This window comes from Crocuta crocuta, unplaced genomic scaffold (genome assembly GCF_008692635.1).
Source record: "Crocuta crocuta isolate KB4526 unplaced genomic scaffold, BGI_CrCroc_1.0 scaffold162, whole genome shotgun sequence".
NCBI lineage: Eukaryota > Metazoa > Chordata > Mammalia > Carnivora > Hyaenidae > Crocuta > Crocuta crocuta.
Window position 1 is genome coordinate 6874719 of NW_027529433.1, and position 14383 is coordinate 6889101.

Sequence of the window (14383 nt, forward strand, 5' to 3'; positions counted from 1 at the left end):
GGGCAGGAGTGAGGGCTACTTGAAGTATAACGATTATTGTCGCCCCGTAGGTTCTCGTCATTTAGAAGGGAAAAGTAACCACGTCTAACGTTTTTTGGTTGTTTTGTTTTTAAGAGTTTGAGTCAAACAAGGGTGGGTAAGAACGTGATTCAAGAGAACCCCTACCCTTTGCTTACAACTGCTGTCCCCTCGATTGCTAGTCCCTTATGTGGGGAGAAGCTGTCGCGCCCCTTCTTTCCTGAAGCTAAGATGGGTGAAGAGCGCAGAGATTCACCCTGATGCCAGCTTGCACATTAATTCCCTCTTCCTCTGTCTCTTGGGGGCTACGTTTGAATTCCCGGACCCCTCTTTCCTTATCGGCCAGGTATTTACCAAGAGGTAATTTGATTTCCTTGGCAATCAAGAGGCACCCAGAACTTATCTCTTGGTTTCTGGTATCTTGAGTTAGAGAGTACTGGTAATTTAGTGAACTGATTCACATCTGCCACCCGTTAAAGCGAGCTTCATTTTTCTTCTTTGTTTCTAAACCAAGAAACAGTAAGAAAATGCTAGTGTGGTAGGGTTTCAAAGAAACTGTCCGGTCCTTTCTGGCCTCAAAGCAGGCTGATGGCAGATTTATAGCATATTTTTCAAAAATACAGTAGTTGCTTTTGACTGCAGTATCTCTATTCAGAAACTCTTTTTGAAGTCTAACCATACTTTTCAGCTTATTTGTTTTTGTTAATAATCAACACCAGCCTATCTCCACTTCTATTATCTACTCAGTATGCATCCTAAAAGAAAAAGTAAATGGAAACAGAAATGAACCAGGTTACACCAGAAATGAACCAGTGGTGTGTTTGAAGTCCATGAAGCAGTCCTTCCTTGCCGGGGATGTGTGTGCTTATTTTATCCTCCCTAATTGGCTTAACTGAAGACAGTCATGCTGAGATTTAGTTTACTTATGTGTATACTCAGTAATGCTCAGCAAATAAAGCCAAGTTTCCATCAACAAGTCCCAACCTATGTTTCCATTTTAATACTGTACTTTTCCCTGTGACAGCCCTTTCTACTTCAGTTTCATTATTTCTCATTTATGTTTCAGGCCAGTGTGATTGAGACCTGTTTCACCTTCCACTGAAATTGTTTAGGTAAATGTCAGCCACTTCTTACTACCATGTTCAAGAGCCCCAGCTTTCATCTTTGTTTGGCATCTGAACTCTACACTCTGTTCCTCAAGTTTTTATGATGCTTTTTTTCCTGATAATTGTCTCATTCTGACTTTCTTTTCTGTTTTTACTCACTCTTCTCTTCCCCTTTAAATATTAGTGTTTCTCCTTTTAACCCCTTCTCACTACAGTAATAGGCTTTTAACTTTATTAGAAGTATAGTCCCCTTTGAACACATGCTAGAAGTTAGGGATCCTCTTACTAGAAAAATGCATGTCCATTTATACTAAAAATATTGCATATAATTCTGGTGTATGGACCTCAGAATAAGAACTCTTTCAAAAACACTCCTTTTCGTCGGTGATCTTATGCTCTCCCTTTTTCAGCATTTCCCACCATACTCATGATTCCCCAGACTGTCTCCAACCTGTACCTCCAGTGCTCATTACCTAACTCCAGGAAGCACCATTCTCATTGTAGCCATTGTGGCAGTTTTTGGTGCACAGTACAATGGATGTGGCTATATACTGTGTACGTACAGCCTCACTACAGTACCACCTGCGAGGTACCTCACACCCAGCTCATCTGATACTGAACCCACGATCCTTCTTCCCAACCCGCTTACCTTCCTACATTTCTTGTCTTGGTTAGTGGCCCTGTTATCCATCCAGTTACCCAAGCCAGAAATCTGAAAGCCATCAACATTCCAAGACAAGCCTGATCATGTTATCACTTGCTTAAACATTTTAATAACCTCTGTAGAATAAAGACCACATTTTTTAACATGACATAATCACGATCTTCCATGTTCTGGCTGCTTCCTGCCTTGCCTGCTCCATCCTTAACCAAGCCTTGCTGTGTGCCCTTTGCTTCAGTCTTGCAAACTACTTACATTCCTGCCATACATGCCCTTGCCTCTGTGTCTTTGCTTGTGCTGCTCTGATGCCTAGCATAGCCTAATGACTTTTATCTGTCTTTCACGTCTCCATACCCAGTTCATCTCAATTAAAATGTGCTCTGGCTCCGTTCCCACTTCTTCACTCTCGTGATCCCACCTCATGAAAAAGAGCTACTCTTACCTCCCTGCTTTGTACCTCTTGTTTGAGGGTCTGCTAGGATATATGTGTCTAGCTGTCTCTACAGATTATAAAGTCCGTGAGGACAAGGGCTTCTTCATCCTACATTCCTCACCAGTGTCTTCCATGTAACTGGCGTTCAGATACTTTGAATAGGACAAGTCACTCCTTGTCCTTTAAATAACTTATTTACCTGTTACTAAAAGTACCTTTTTTTGGTTAACACTTTTGACAGGTCTTCTGTGGTGTATACGAATCTCCTGTTCTATACAGACTTGCTTTTCTTAAGATAATATTCCCAAAGCGTATGTTGCTCAGGCAGAGAATTTGCACACATTGTTTATTCTCTCTTGGTTCAGTAAAATGCACAGCACCCAGATCGCCACGCATTGTTGAAGACCAGTGATCACACTCTGTTACTCTCAACAGGCCCCGTTGTGGATTTGTCCAGGAATATTCCATTTCCCTTGAACCTCTCCTATATTTGTGTCATCTTAAAAACTCACTAATGTTGGGAATTGAGCCTTCTACTATTCTTGTCTTGCCTAGTTATTTTATCTATGGGTGCTCAATATGTTGCATATTTTAACATATCTCATGATTATTATGTACAGGTTAGTATATATATATATGTATATATATATATATCTCATGTTATTTTGGGTTACATAGCTCAGGAAGAAAACTAAAGATGGTTTCCATTGTTTATAGTGTTTGTACAGAATGTCCTCAGATGAGGAGAAATGCTCATTGCCGGTTATGAAGAATGACTCTGACCGAGGCAGTTCTGTCTCTTCAGATCTTCAGGTAGGAAGACATGTCTAAATTTGTTGTGACTGACTTATTTTGAACAAGTGACAATATGAAGGAAAACTAGGAATACATTTTTCATGTATTCATGCCATTTATATTTATACTTATGCTTTGTGTATGGTGTATAATGTATAGCAAACTATAATAATATCAAGTATTGAGAATTATTTCACCGACTTTGGAACCCACGTTATATTGTTTGAACCTGTCAAAATAATCATGAACTCCTCAAGTAAAGGCTTCAAAAAGCACAATGAGAGAAGCTGGAAATCTCAAGAAACATTTTTTTCTTGAGCGTTTCTTAAGAAAATCTCAACCGTCTCTTCTGAAGGCTGCTTTCACTTTAATGCAAATTAATACACTCTCAAGCCATGCAAAGTTCTGGGACCTTAGATGCCCTGGTGTTCTACTCTAGGTTCTAGTCCCTGTTGCTACAACGTTTAGCACATTCTGCTGCCAGGACCTGCACCGTGACAGATAAATTAAATACAGAAGGTGTGGTTTTTACTTGAACCATTTTCAGTTTCTTTTATTTCTGAAAAAAATTTGTTTAATGTTTATTTATTTTTGAGTGACAGAGAGAGAGAGACAGAGTACGAACAGGGAAAGGGCAGAGAAAGAAAGATTCTGAACTAGGCTCCAGGCTCTGAGCTGTCAGCATAGAGCCTGACGCGGGGCTTCATCTCACAGACTGTGAGAAGATGACTTGAGCTGAAGTTGGACACTTAGCCAACTGAGCCACCCAGGCTAAATGGTTTATTATCGGAACTATGGACTCCAATTTCTAGAGTAGATTTAAAAAATTTTAATGCTTATTTTATTTTTTATTTTTGAGAGACTGAGTGTGAGCAGGGGAGGGGCAGAGAGAGAGAGAGAGACAGACAGAATCTGAAGCAGGCTCCAGGCTCTGAGCTGTGAGTACAGAGCCTGACTCGGGGCTCAAACTCACCAACTAAAAGATCATGACCTGAGCTGATGTCAGATGCTTACCTGGCTGAGCCACTCAGGTGCCCCCTAGAGTAGATTTTAAATAAGAGAACACTGACATAGTATATCTTGAGTTTTATAGTGGTATCCCATAAGAGGGGAAAAGCTGGACATTATGTTTATGCCTAAATAGAGTTAAGCTGTTGTTGACACTGTGTAACATGAGACAAGTTTTAGGAATATATTTTTTGAAACGTATGTGTTCCTTTAATTGAAATTACAGGTTTAGAAGTTGGGAAGCTGCTGGAAAAAATATCTGTGAATATTTAGCAGGATAAAAGTAGTCTGGGGTTGTGACATTGATATTTATTTCATCCTTGTCTTCCCTTTGGATGTACTTCTATCTAGTGCTGTCTTTTAAGGTGACAGTGCTTTCCTGCACTCTTTATCCCTGCCCTTTTCAGACTTCCTTCAGGAGAGTACTGATTTACTCATTTATACTTGTGTTACTGAGATTTATAATAAATATATTTTGGTCTTCATCCCCATGTTTTACACATTTTCAGAAACCTTTGAAATTTCCTAAGTCATAGTTATAAATGTGTTTGTTATGCTAATGGGGTGACTTTTGGACCCCACGTAAGGATTGGGGCTGGTTCCTGGGAGCCAACCACATGCTTAGAGAATTGGAACTTGTAGTCCCACCCACCCTGAGCTCCAGTCACCAGTGGCCAGTGATATAATTACTCATATTTGCATGATGAATCCTCCATAAAAACCAAATGGAAGAGGGTTCAGAGAGCTTCCAGCTCGGTGAATGTGCGGAGTCTCTGGATGACTGGCATTCTAGGAGGGTATGGAAGATTTGCTCCCCTTCCCCACACCTTGTCCTTTGTCTTTTCCACCTGGTTGGTCCTGAGTTCTCTCCTTCCATAATAAACTGATGATCTAGTGAGTAAGATATTTCTCTGAGTTCTGTGAGCTGCTCCAACAAAGTAATCAAACCTGGGGAGGGGAGTCTTTGGAACCTCTGGTCTATGTAGCTTAGTTGGTCAGAAGCTCAGGTGATAACCAGGACTTACTATTGGTGTCTGAGGTTTGGGTTGGGGGAGGTGAGGTCTTATGGGATTGAACCCTTAACCTATGGAAATGTGATACTGCCTCCAGTGGATAGCGTCCAAATTGAGTTGAATTACAGCATACTCAGCTAGTCAGTGAGAATTTCTTGTTGCTGGTGGGAAAAATTCCCACACATTGCTAATTGTTGGATCCAGAACATTTAATACAAAAATGTTGACCACCTTGTAAGATCTCAAGTTGTCATTTTGTCAGGAGATCAAGCTTTACATCAAAAGAGTAAATCTCTAGAGTAGAATTTGAGAGAGGGAGGTAGAAGTCTCTTCTAGACATGCCAGAAATAATTTTGTGTTCCTGGTTACCTGCTTAGAATGTCAGCCCAACTGAGACTCTGTTAGTAGTTCTTGACGACAGTTGAAAACCTGCCTACATTCCGTTACCGGAAACTTTTCAAAATATAAATACCAGAAATTATGTTAAAAATGAAATAACATAACTATATACTTTTACATATATAGCGAATATGTAAAACTCAACGTTTAATACAAAAGGCCCTTGTAAACCATTATTTTTTCTAAGGGAGTTTTCATTACTGTGTCAATTATGGGAATGATTAATGAAGCTGTCACTGATAAATGCTGAAGGATAGGCCGCATCCATGTGCTTATTGACTGATAACTTCCTCTAAGCACAACTCCACTCTGTCAGCCAGTTGCCCTGGCCTTACATGGTGTGTGTGAATTCAGCTATATTTCAGGGTCACACCAGTCCCACTGTTTTTGGGGAGAGGGGAGCAAAGTTACAAGTTTTGATTGTTAGAGTCCTTGTTTACCTTCAGATCGGTTATCTTTGACAGTTAAGAGTCCTTAACTAAAAAATAGCCCATTTGGCCTGTCTCTGTATATACGAAACTAAAATAGGCATTTAAATGACTGATATTTTATTTTTTTGTTAAGATACCTTAACATAATGGGTGTGCCTGGGTGGCTCAGTCCATTAAGCATCCGACTTCTGCTCAGGTCAAGATCTCGCAGTTCAGGAGTTCAAGCCCCACGTCGGGCTCTGTGCAGACAGCTCAGATCCTGGAGCCTGCTTCAGATTCCGTATCTCCTTCTCTGTCTTCCCCTCCCCTGCTCATGCTGTCTCTCTCTCTCTCTCAAAAATGAATAACATTAAAAAAAAAAGAATCTCTTAAGGTTTGCTTCCCTCTCTTTTTTTTTTCCCTTCCCATATATTCATCTGTTTTGTTTCTTTTTTATTTTTTTTTTATGTCTTTATTTTGAGAGACAGAGACTGAGAGCTAGCAGGGGAGGGGCAGAGAGAGAGGGAGACACAGAATCCGAAGCAGGTTCCAGGCTCCAAGCTGTCAGCACAGAGCCCGATGTGGGGCTTGAACCCACAGGCTATGAGATCATGACCTGGGCCGAAGTCGGACGCCCAACCGACTGAGCCACCCAGGCGCCCGTCATCTGTTTCGTTTCTTAAATTCCACCTATGAATGAAATCCTATGGTATTTGTCTTTTCTGACTGACTTTGCTTAGCAGAATACATTCTACTTCCATACATATCATTGCAAATGGCAAGATTTCGTTCTTTTTCGATCTCCGAGTAATATTCCATTTATGCATATACCATGTCTTCTTTATCCATTCATTAGTTGACAGACATCTGGGCTCTTTTCTTAGTTTGGCTATTGTTGATAGTGCTGCTGTGAACTTTGGGGTGCATGTGCCCCTTTGGATGAAAAGACAAATTCATTTTCTCATAGTTCTGGATGTTGAAAGTACCAAAGCAAGGTGTGGCAGCGTCTGTTTCTGGTGAGTTCTCTCTTCTTGGCTTATAGACAGCTGCCTTCTCATTGCATCCTCAACATGGCCTTTCCTGAGAGCATATGCATGCAGAGAGAGAGGACTTTCTGTCCTCTCTTCTTATAAGGACGTAAGTCGAGACAGTCAGTGCCCCACCCTTTTGACAATGTGTAACCTTACTGACTTCTTTAGAGGCCCCGTCTCCACATATAGCTGCTCTGGGGATTAGTGTTTCCGTTTATCAGTTTTGGGAGGACACAGACATTGATTCTGTAGCAGCCACATTTTTATATATTCTTAGTCAAAATCAAAAGTCTTGTTTGCCTATTTGGGGAGTATATTAGGTTGTTATTTTTGCTGTTTTAACAGGAACCAAATAAGAGTCATTAAGTGAGAGGCTTGAAAGTCTGAGCTGATACATAGACTCTTGTAAGTCTGAGCTGATACAGAGTCCAGAGGCCATCTGAGGACCCTGTCTCTTCTTTCTTGTTGTTCTTCCATGCCCTAGAGTGTTGACTAGGCATGCAAGCATTAGGTGCTAGTTCACTGCCACCTTTAACCCATGGGAAGAGCTGAGCAGAAAACAAGCAGCTTTCTTCTTAAGGACATGACCTGAAGTTGTACACAGCATTTCCATCCAAATCCCACAGACCAGGTCTCTCTCTGCTAGGAGGGAGGCCGAGAAATGTTGGGTGGCCATTTGCCCATGTCAGACCCTAGGGTTTTAGCAATTAAAGGAATAAAGGGAAAAATAGAGGCTACTGGACTGTTAGTCTTCTCTATCATAGGGAGTTATTGACTTGAAATTTTATATATTTTGTTAGGACTGACTCATATGTTCACATTTATAGAAACCAGTAAATATCAGGTGTATGGCTTCAATTTATCAAACCACTTAGGTGTTTCCCTTTAAAGTTTAAGGATATTTAAATCTACTTAAAGAATTATAGTTATTTTTGTCAACATAAAAATTAAATGTATCTGTGATATTCTAAATTACTTTTTTCTCTTATAAGAGTCTCCTGCCTCAGTGATAACCATCATGTGAAATACTGACTTTTATTTTCTTTTAGGAAATGTAAGTTTAAAACTCAGACATGTGGGGGGAGGGGTTATGTTTATTATTTATTTTTTGAGAAAGAGAGAGCACGAGTGAGGGAGGCGCAGAGAGAGGGAGACACAGGATCTGAAGCATGCTCAAGGCTTTGAGCTGTCAGCACAGAGCCCAAGGTGGGGCTCAAACTCTGGAACCAGGAGATCATGAGCTGAGCCAAAGTTGGACGTTTAACTGACTGAGCCACCCCGGAAATTCAGACATGTGTTTATTGTCATGAAGGGAACATCTTGAACAAAGGAGTTGACAATAGCAACATGAAGACCATTCTGATGATTGAGATTTCTTTCTCATGATTCTCTTTGGACTGTCTCTGTTTCTCTTTTGCCATTAGCCTTAACATGTAAAAATCTGTATTTGCTATAATGAACATTGACTGCATATAGGTAATTTTTGTTAACTGTGCAAGTCAAGGCTGAAACTGAAAGCAACTTCCTTCTTTACAGTTAATTACTCTCAAGACTTCTGGTTTTCAAACATCTACCAGCATAAACCCTTTTTTTCCAAACAATTTTACTTCATATTCCAATATAAAAAGGTTTAAGTGGAAGTACAATTGTACAGGTTTATATTATAAAATAAACATCACAAATCTGTGACATTTATTTCTCGCAAGGTCAGCAAAAATAGTGAAGCTGCCTTAAATGTACATTTGACATTGGTGGATACTAGAAGACCTAGTGTAGTTTGATAAGCCTAAATGACCATGTTGCTTCTGTATTTTATTTGGGCTATAAAATATCAAGAAAATTCTGATTCATAACATAAGTACTTGAGAATGGTAGCTTGTGTGTTTGCGTTTGTTTTTTTTTTTAATATAGTTCACACACCGTGTTACATTAGTTTCAGATGTACAGGATAGTGATTCAACTTCTCTATACATTATGAAAAAATGGTAGCTTTTTAAAAGCCTGTTTCATCTTCAAATAAACTGACCCAAAGCATAAAAAAGGATTGATAGAAAAGTTTGGATTCGGTGTTGAATCACCAACAAAGTCTGTCACTTCTTCACACTTTTTATAGTATAAAAATCACACATGACACACCCGAAAAACTCAAATTTGGAATAAGTGCTAAAACTCTGTGTTATGATAAACATGTAACAAAGATATGAAGTCACTTGCTACACTGCCCAGCCCATCACTCTCATGAGGAGGGACTGGCGCCATCAGATGTGCTTGAGTTTGAATTTGTAAACGATATGGCCCACATGTGTTACAGTTGTGTGTTCACCTGTACAGGTGTGATTTCTAAAACAAAAAATAAACTTGTGCAGAACCACAACCTGGCGTGTTTATAGGAGTTTGACATGTGTATCGATGGCAGGAGCAGATTTATTCCAACCAAAAAAAAAATTAAGAATTTATAGTTGTGGGCCTGTTAAAATTTAGCATATATGATATATTTGATAGTGCATGCTCCTTTGACTACTGTTTGTAAAAGAGGTAAACAGCTTAAAAAGTGAAATTTGAATAAAACAGTGTGGATCCCCTGAAATACATTATTGGAAACGAGTTTGAAATGAATTGGTATTGACTACTGACACAGGATACAAGGTAGTTTGACCACAGAAGTCTGAGGGCAATTGGGGCTCCTGGGTGGCTCAGTCAGTTAAGCGTCTGACTTTGGCTCACGTCAAATCTCACAGTTCGTGGGTTCGAGCCCCGCATCAGGCTCTGGCCTGACAGCTCAAAGCCTGGAGCCTATTTCGGATTCTGTGTCTCCCTCTCTCTCTGCCCCTCCCCCACTCATGCTCTGTCTCTTCCTGTTTCAAAAGTAAATAAACTTAAAAAAAAAAAAGTCTGAGGGCAATTAAGTCTGTGCCCTTGGAAAGCACCAAGATACTTATTTCAGCCAACTGTGATATAACCATGGCTAGAAACTTGAGTGTGCTGGACAGTTAAATATTCTTACTCAAAGAAAGCCATAGAAAAAGTAGGGATTGCTGATTTTTATATACCTATACCATATCTTTTTTTGTTTTTTAAGTATTTTTTTATGTTTTTTTTAATTGATTTTTGAGAGCAAGAGAGACAGCACAAGCAGAGGAGGGGCAGAAAGAGAGGAGGAGACATAGAATCCGAAGCAGGTTCCAGGCTCTGAGCTGTCAGCAGAGAGCCCGATGTGGGACTTGAACTCACAGACCGCAGGATCATGACCTGAGCCAAAGTCGGATGCTTACCTGACTGAAGCACCCAGGTGCCCCTCACATACCTATATCATTTCTTAATGGTTTTATTACAGATCATTCTTTCTTTGAGTTAGACAGAATTTTTCTTAATTCACTAGAGCATGCACCATCCCACTTCATAGAGGCAGTTTCAGTCATCAGTTATTTTCATACTGAAGATGAATCCAAATAATTAGACATTTTTGACTAATTAAATGACGGTTCTATATTTGAACTAAACTATTTTTGGAGAAAAATTAACACAAAAGAATCCTTTAGAATCATAACATTTTATGTTCTTGAAAACCTTCCCCCCAATTTTTTAATGCAAAGACATTCTCTGGGTCCATGAATATGACTCTTAGAAATGACTTTTTTTTTAATGTTTTTATTTTTGAGAGACAGAGAGCAGGGGAGGAGCAGAGAGAGGGGGGACAGAGGATCCACAGCATGCTCTGTGCTGACAGCAGAGAACCCAATGTGGGGCTCAAACTCACAAACCATGAGATCGTGGCCTGAGCCGAAGTCAGACGCTGAACTAACTGAGCCACGAGGCGCCCCGTGAAATGACTCCTTTTTAGTAGGTCTGTTTGGTACATCATGACCAAGCCCTTATGAATGGCGATTAAATTCCAGTATATTTTTTTACTTCACAGATATTTTTTGATATGGCCAAAGCAAACTAAGTATCTATGTGAGGAAATTCCAGTTTTTTTTTTAAAGCTGAGGTATTTTCCTGACGTGTAGTTTTTATCACTCCTTTTTTGCATGCCACGCAGTTGCCAGCAGGTAGAGTGGAACAGGTTTGTATTCAGGTTTTCTTTTTATCTTCAGTATTCTCTTCTCTTCCAGTATTTCCCTTAGACTCTTGCCATGCTATGGAAAGAGACTCCACGTTGTTGCCAGGTTGGGTGGTAGCTGTCAGTAAAAAGAGCCAAAACCACTTTTTATCCGTAGACCATCCTGTGGAGTCTTTGATAGCAGCATCTTCAAACTAAATTTCAGAAAAGCAGAGAAGTGGCTGTGTCTCTGCCCACCTGCAGGGTGGGCTTTTCTGCTTTGTAGTTGTTGACTGGTCTCAGGCCACTACACTAGGTAATCTTTGTGTCCCCATTGCTAAATTGGCATCTGTAGGAATCTGTGTACTAAGGCACTGTGGCTAGGGGTGCCTGGGTGGCTCAGTGGGTTAAACGTCTGACTTCGGCTCAGGTCATGATCTCACGGTTCGTGGGTTCGAGCCCTGCATCAGGCTCTGTGCTGACAGCTCAGAGCCTGGAGCCTGCTTCAGATTCTGTGTCTCCCTCTCTCTCTGACCCTCACCTGCTCTCTCTGTCTCTCTCAAAAAAATAAATAAAATGTTAAAAATAATTTTTTTTTAAAAAGAAAGTTTACTAAGTCACTGTGGCTAGAAGAAATTTGGGTAGATCTGTTTGTTGCTTTTTGTTTGTTTTTAAGAAAGTACACCTTCCTTACTACATGGAAATACTGTTTTGAGAACTGAATAGAGAGTATCTTTGACTATGCCTTTATTGTTCCATTGTGACCATGTTATAATTCAGTATTTATTATTGGCTTCTCATAGGAAGAGTATGAAGAACTGCTTCGTTATGCTATTGTGACTCCAAACGTTGAATCAAGTGCTTCACAGCCATGTCATTCTAAAGAAGTGTTGCCAGATGTCAGGATTCCTACTGTAGTAGATCTTCTAAATACTCAAGGTTATGTATATTTTTAAAGCTCTCTTAATTCGTTATTGAGCTCGTTAACGCTGTGGACTTACAGTTGCAGAAAGGCTTCTCCAGTGATGCTTTTCAATCAATCATGTGTATCACTATCATCTGGGTAAGGTTTTCCATTTTAATAAGTTACTCTTGGCTCTTAGGGGACAGCTGGATATTTATATGAACTTTGTTTGGCTATTACCTACATGAAAAATAATAAAATTAAAGTGGCATTGTAGCCATGGTATGCCTCTCCGTAGAGTAACTTGTATCTCTAGTTGTCCCAGTAATTATATAACAGGATTATCTTGGAAACGAAATGCCCAAGGCCCCAAATTAAAGACGCTCCAAAGGTAGCCCTCAGAACAGCTTACGTTTACGAACCATGCCCTGGGACTTTGTCAGCAGCATTTCTGTGAGCCTGGAACACTAAGTTGTCACCACAAAGATGAACCCATTTTGGATTATGTCAGTGACAGAACTGAGAGTGAACACAAGCCAGGATGTGTGTTGATTGGTGAATGAAAGCTGGAGAAAGGAGGATAAAGCTCCTTTCAACTATCCATTGGTTAATGTACAGGATCCCAAACAATGCCCTGTAAAAAAGTATTCCTTCGAAGAGCACAGAAAGCCCTCCTAAGATAGGCCTTGCAGTGGGTAGTTATCCACAGTAGTCATAACTCCAGGGGTATCTCCTTGAAGGCACATGAAACAGCCTACTCAGGGTCTACAGGCTCCTGGGGTTCTGGTAAGTTACAGCCCTAGTAGTTTCTTCCTCTCCCTTGGTAGACATGGGCCATTCATTGCTAGTCTTCAGCATACCTCACTGGATCATCAGATAGGGCTGATGGAACCTTAAAGTACACATACTTACTTTACCACTGAAACATTCTACCCCTCTACATTTTCTACCCAAGTTTTAATTGATCTTCAAGAGGCAGGACCCTGAGATTTATTCATTTTACATCAGTGATCTTGACCATGTGTTGATTACACCGGGTACCTGAGCCTATAGTTCCTATTGAGCAAACCAAAGAGCTGCATACTCTCTTATAAAATATGTAACTAGTCAATCCATATGTTCACCGTCTATGCCCCTACCCTTAAGGGGGTCACCAGACGCCTGTTTCCTTTTCCACTGGCTGCAGTACTACTGTACTCTTGTTCCCAGTGACACAACCTTGGAGTCCTCTCCTTGCCCCGGCTCTCCACCGTTTCAAGGTCATCACTTGGAATTTAAGACCCCTGTTCTTCTGTGTCGTGGAAGATAGCATTTATTTGTTTATACTCTGCCTTTTCCAAAAAGTATTTGCGATCTAAGCATACAACATGCAGTGAATTTAGATATGTCGATTCACACGTAGACTTGGTAAGAATATGTAAGTTCTCTCCTCTTGGTATTGCTGTTGCTTGGTGTGAGTGGCGTATGTTGAAGTTGGCAAAGTATATCTAAGTCTCCCACACAGCCATTCTTGTGAGGTCTGCCCCCATTTTCTTTCCACCATGTATTGACCAAGGATTCCTGAGGTGCAGGTGAGGGAACCAGTGTCACTTTAGATTGCTTGCAGCTCATGAAAAGCAGCAGGCCCCTGGAAATATCCAGTGTACGATCGCATAGCTTCTAAGTTCTAATGTCGTTATCCACTCAGTCTCTTAGTGTGAACTGAATGTTACAGTAGGTTGAATTCTCTTCTATCTATATGTGGTAGGTAAACTTGAGCTTATTAACGATACAGTTAAGACTTTCTTGTCTCAAATTTGTCCGTCTCTTTGGTCTTTGACTTAGTGTTCCTATATCCCCAGCAGGTTGTATTTTGCTTGTTCTGAAATCTTATGTACTGGTACTCTCTTAAATTAAGTATGTGTGATTAGGCATTTGATATAAGAGTGGTTTGGTTTAATAAAAAATTTTTAAAAATTTTTTTTCAGCAGGAAATAGCCCTGTAGTAAAAGAAACAAGGATGGAAGCTGGAAAGGGATGTGATTTAAATATTTCAAGTCATTCAAAGACAGATGGTATGACTTTTCCTCTGTTTTTATTAAGATACAACATTTTGTGGTTTGATGAATTTTATTTGTGTAGTGAGAGGATCATTTAAGCATATTACTCATTGGCAGGATTTTAAAATGTTGCTGTTGCTGATTTATTAACTGAATACTATTTTAAATAATTTCACAAAATTCTAAAATAGTATAATTAAGACAGGTTAATGTATTACAGTGTGTGGCATCCTTTCTTAAAACTGCTAGGTCAGAGGGCAGTACTTTAAAAGGTTTCATGGGATGTCAACTAGTTTGACCAGTTGCAATGTTTTCATGAGCCAGTGCATTCTTTCCCAGCAGTCAGGCATTCGTGTACCAACTTCGTGATTTTTGTCCTATTTTTATACTGCTTGTTCTATCATTGTGTGTTTTTCTTTAGATCTATTCATTTTAGCTTAAATTCATTAGAAGGAAAATTTGTGTCTTTACTGATTATAGCATAAAACTAATATACCCTTTATATAAATTGAAAGTGGTAAAAATAA

At 39.9% G+C, this 14383-nt stretch overlaps 1 protein-coding gene across 4 annotated transcripts in view; it reads left to right on the plus strand.

The window, feature by feature from the left end:
* The window catches only part of POC5 (POC5 centriolar protein), a 38081-nt gene that overhangs the window by 325 nt on the left and 23373 nt on the right, over positions 1 to 14383 (plus strand). The window contains exons 2-5 of one of the 4 annotated variants that reach the window (XM_077759914.1): positions 1085 to 1130; positions 2936 to 3031; positions 11717 to 11852; positions 13785 to 13871. In XM_077759914.1, the coding sequence (XP_077616040.1) occupies positions 2948 to 3031; positions 11717 to 11852; positions 13785 to 13871 (307 nt within the window). In that variant the 5' untranslated portion in view covers positions 1085 to 1130; positions 2936 to 2947. Of the gene's footprint in view, positions 1 to 1084; positions 1131 to 2935; positions 3032 to 11716; positions 11853 to 11874; positions 11977 to 13784; positions 13872 to 14383 lie in introns of those variants that run through there. The other 3 variants (XM_077759916.1, XM_077759915.1, XM_077759917.1) reach the window with 3 other exon arrangements.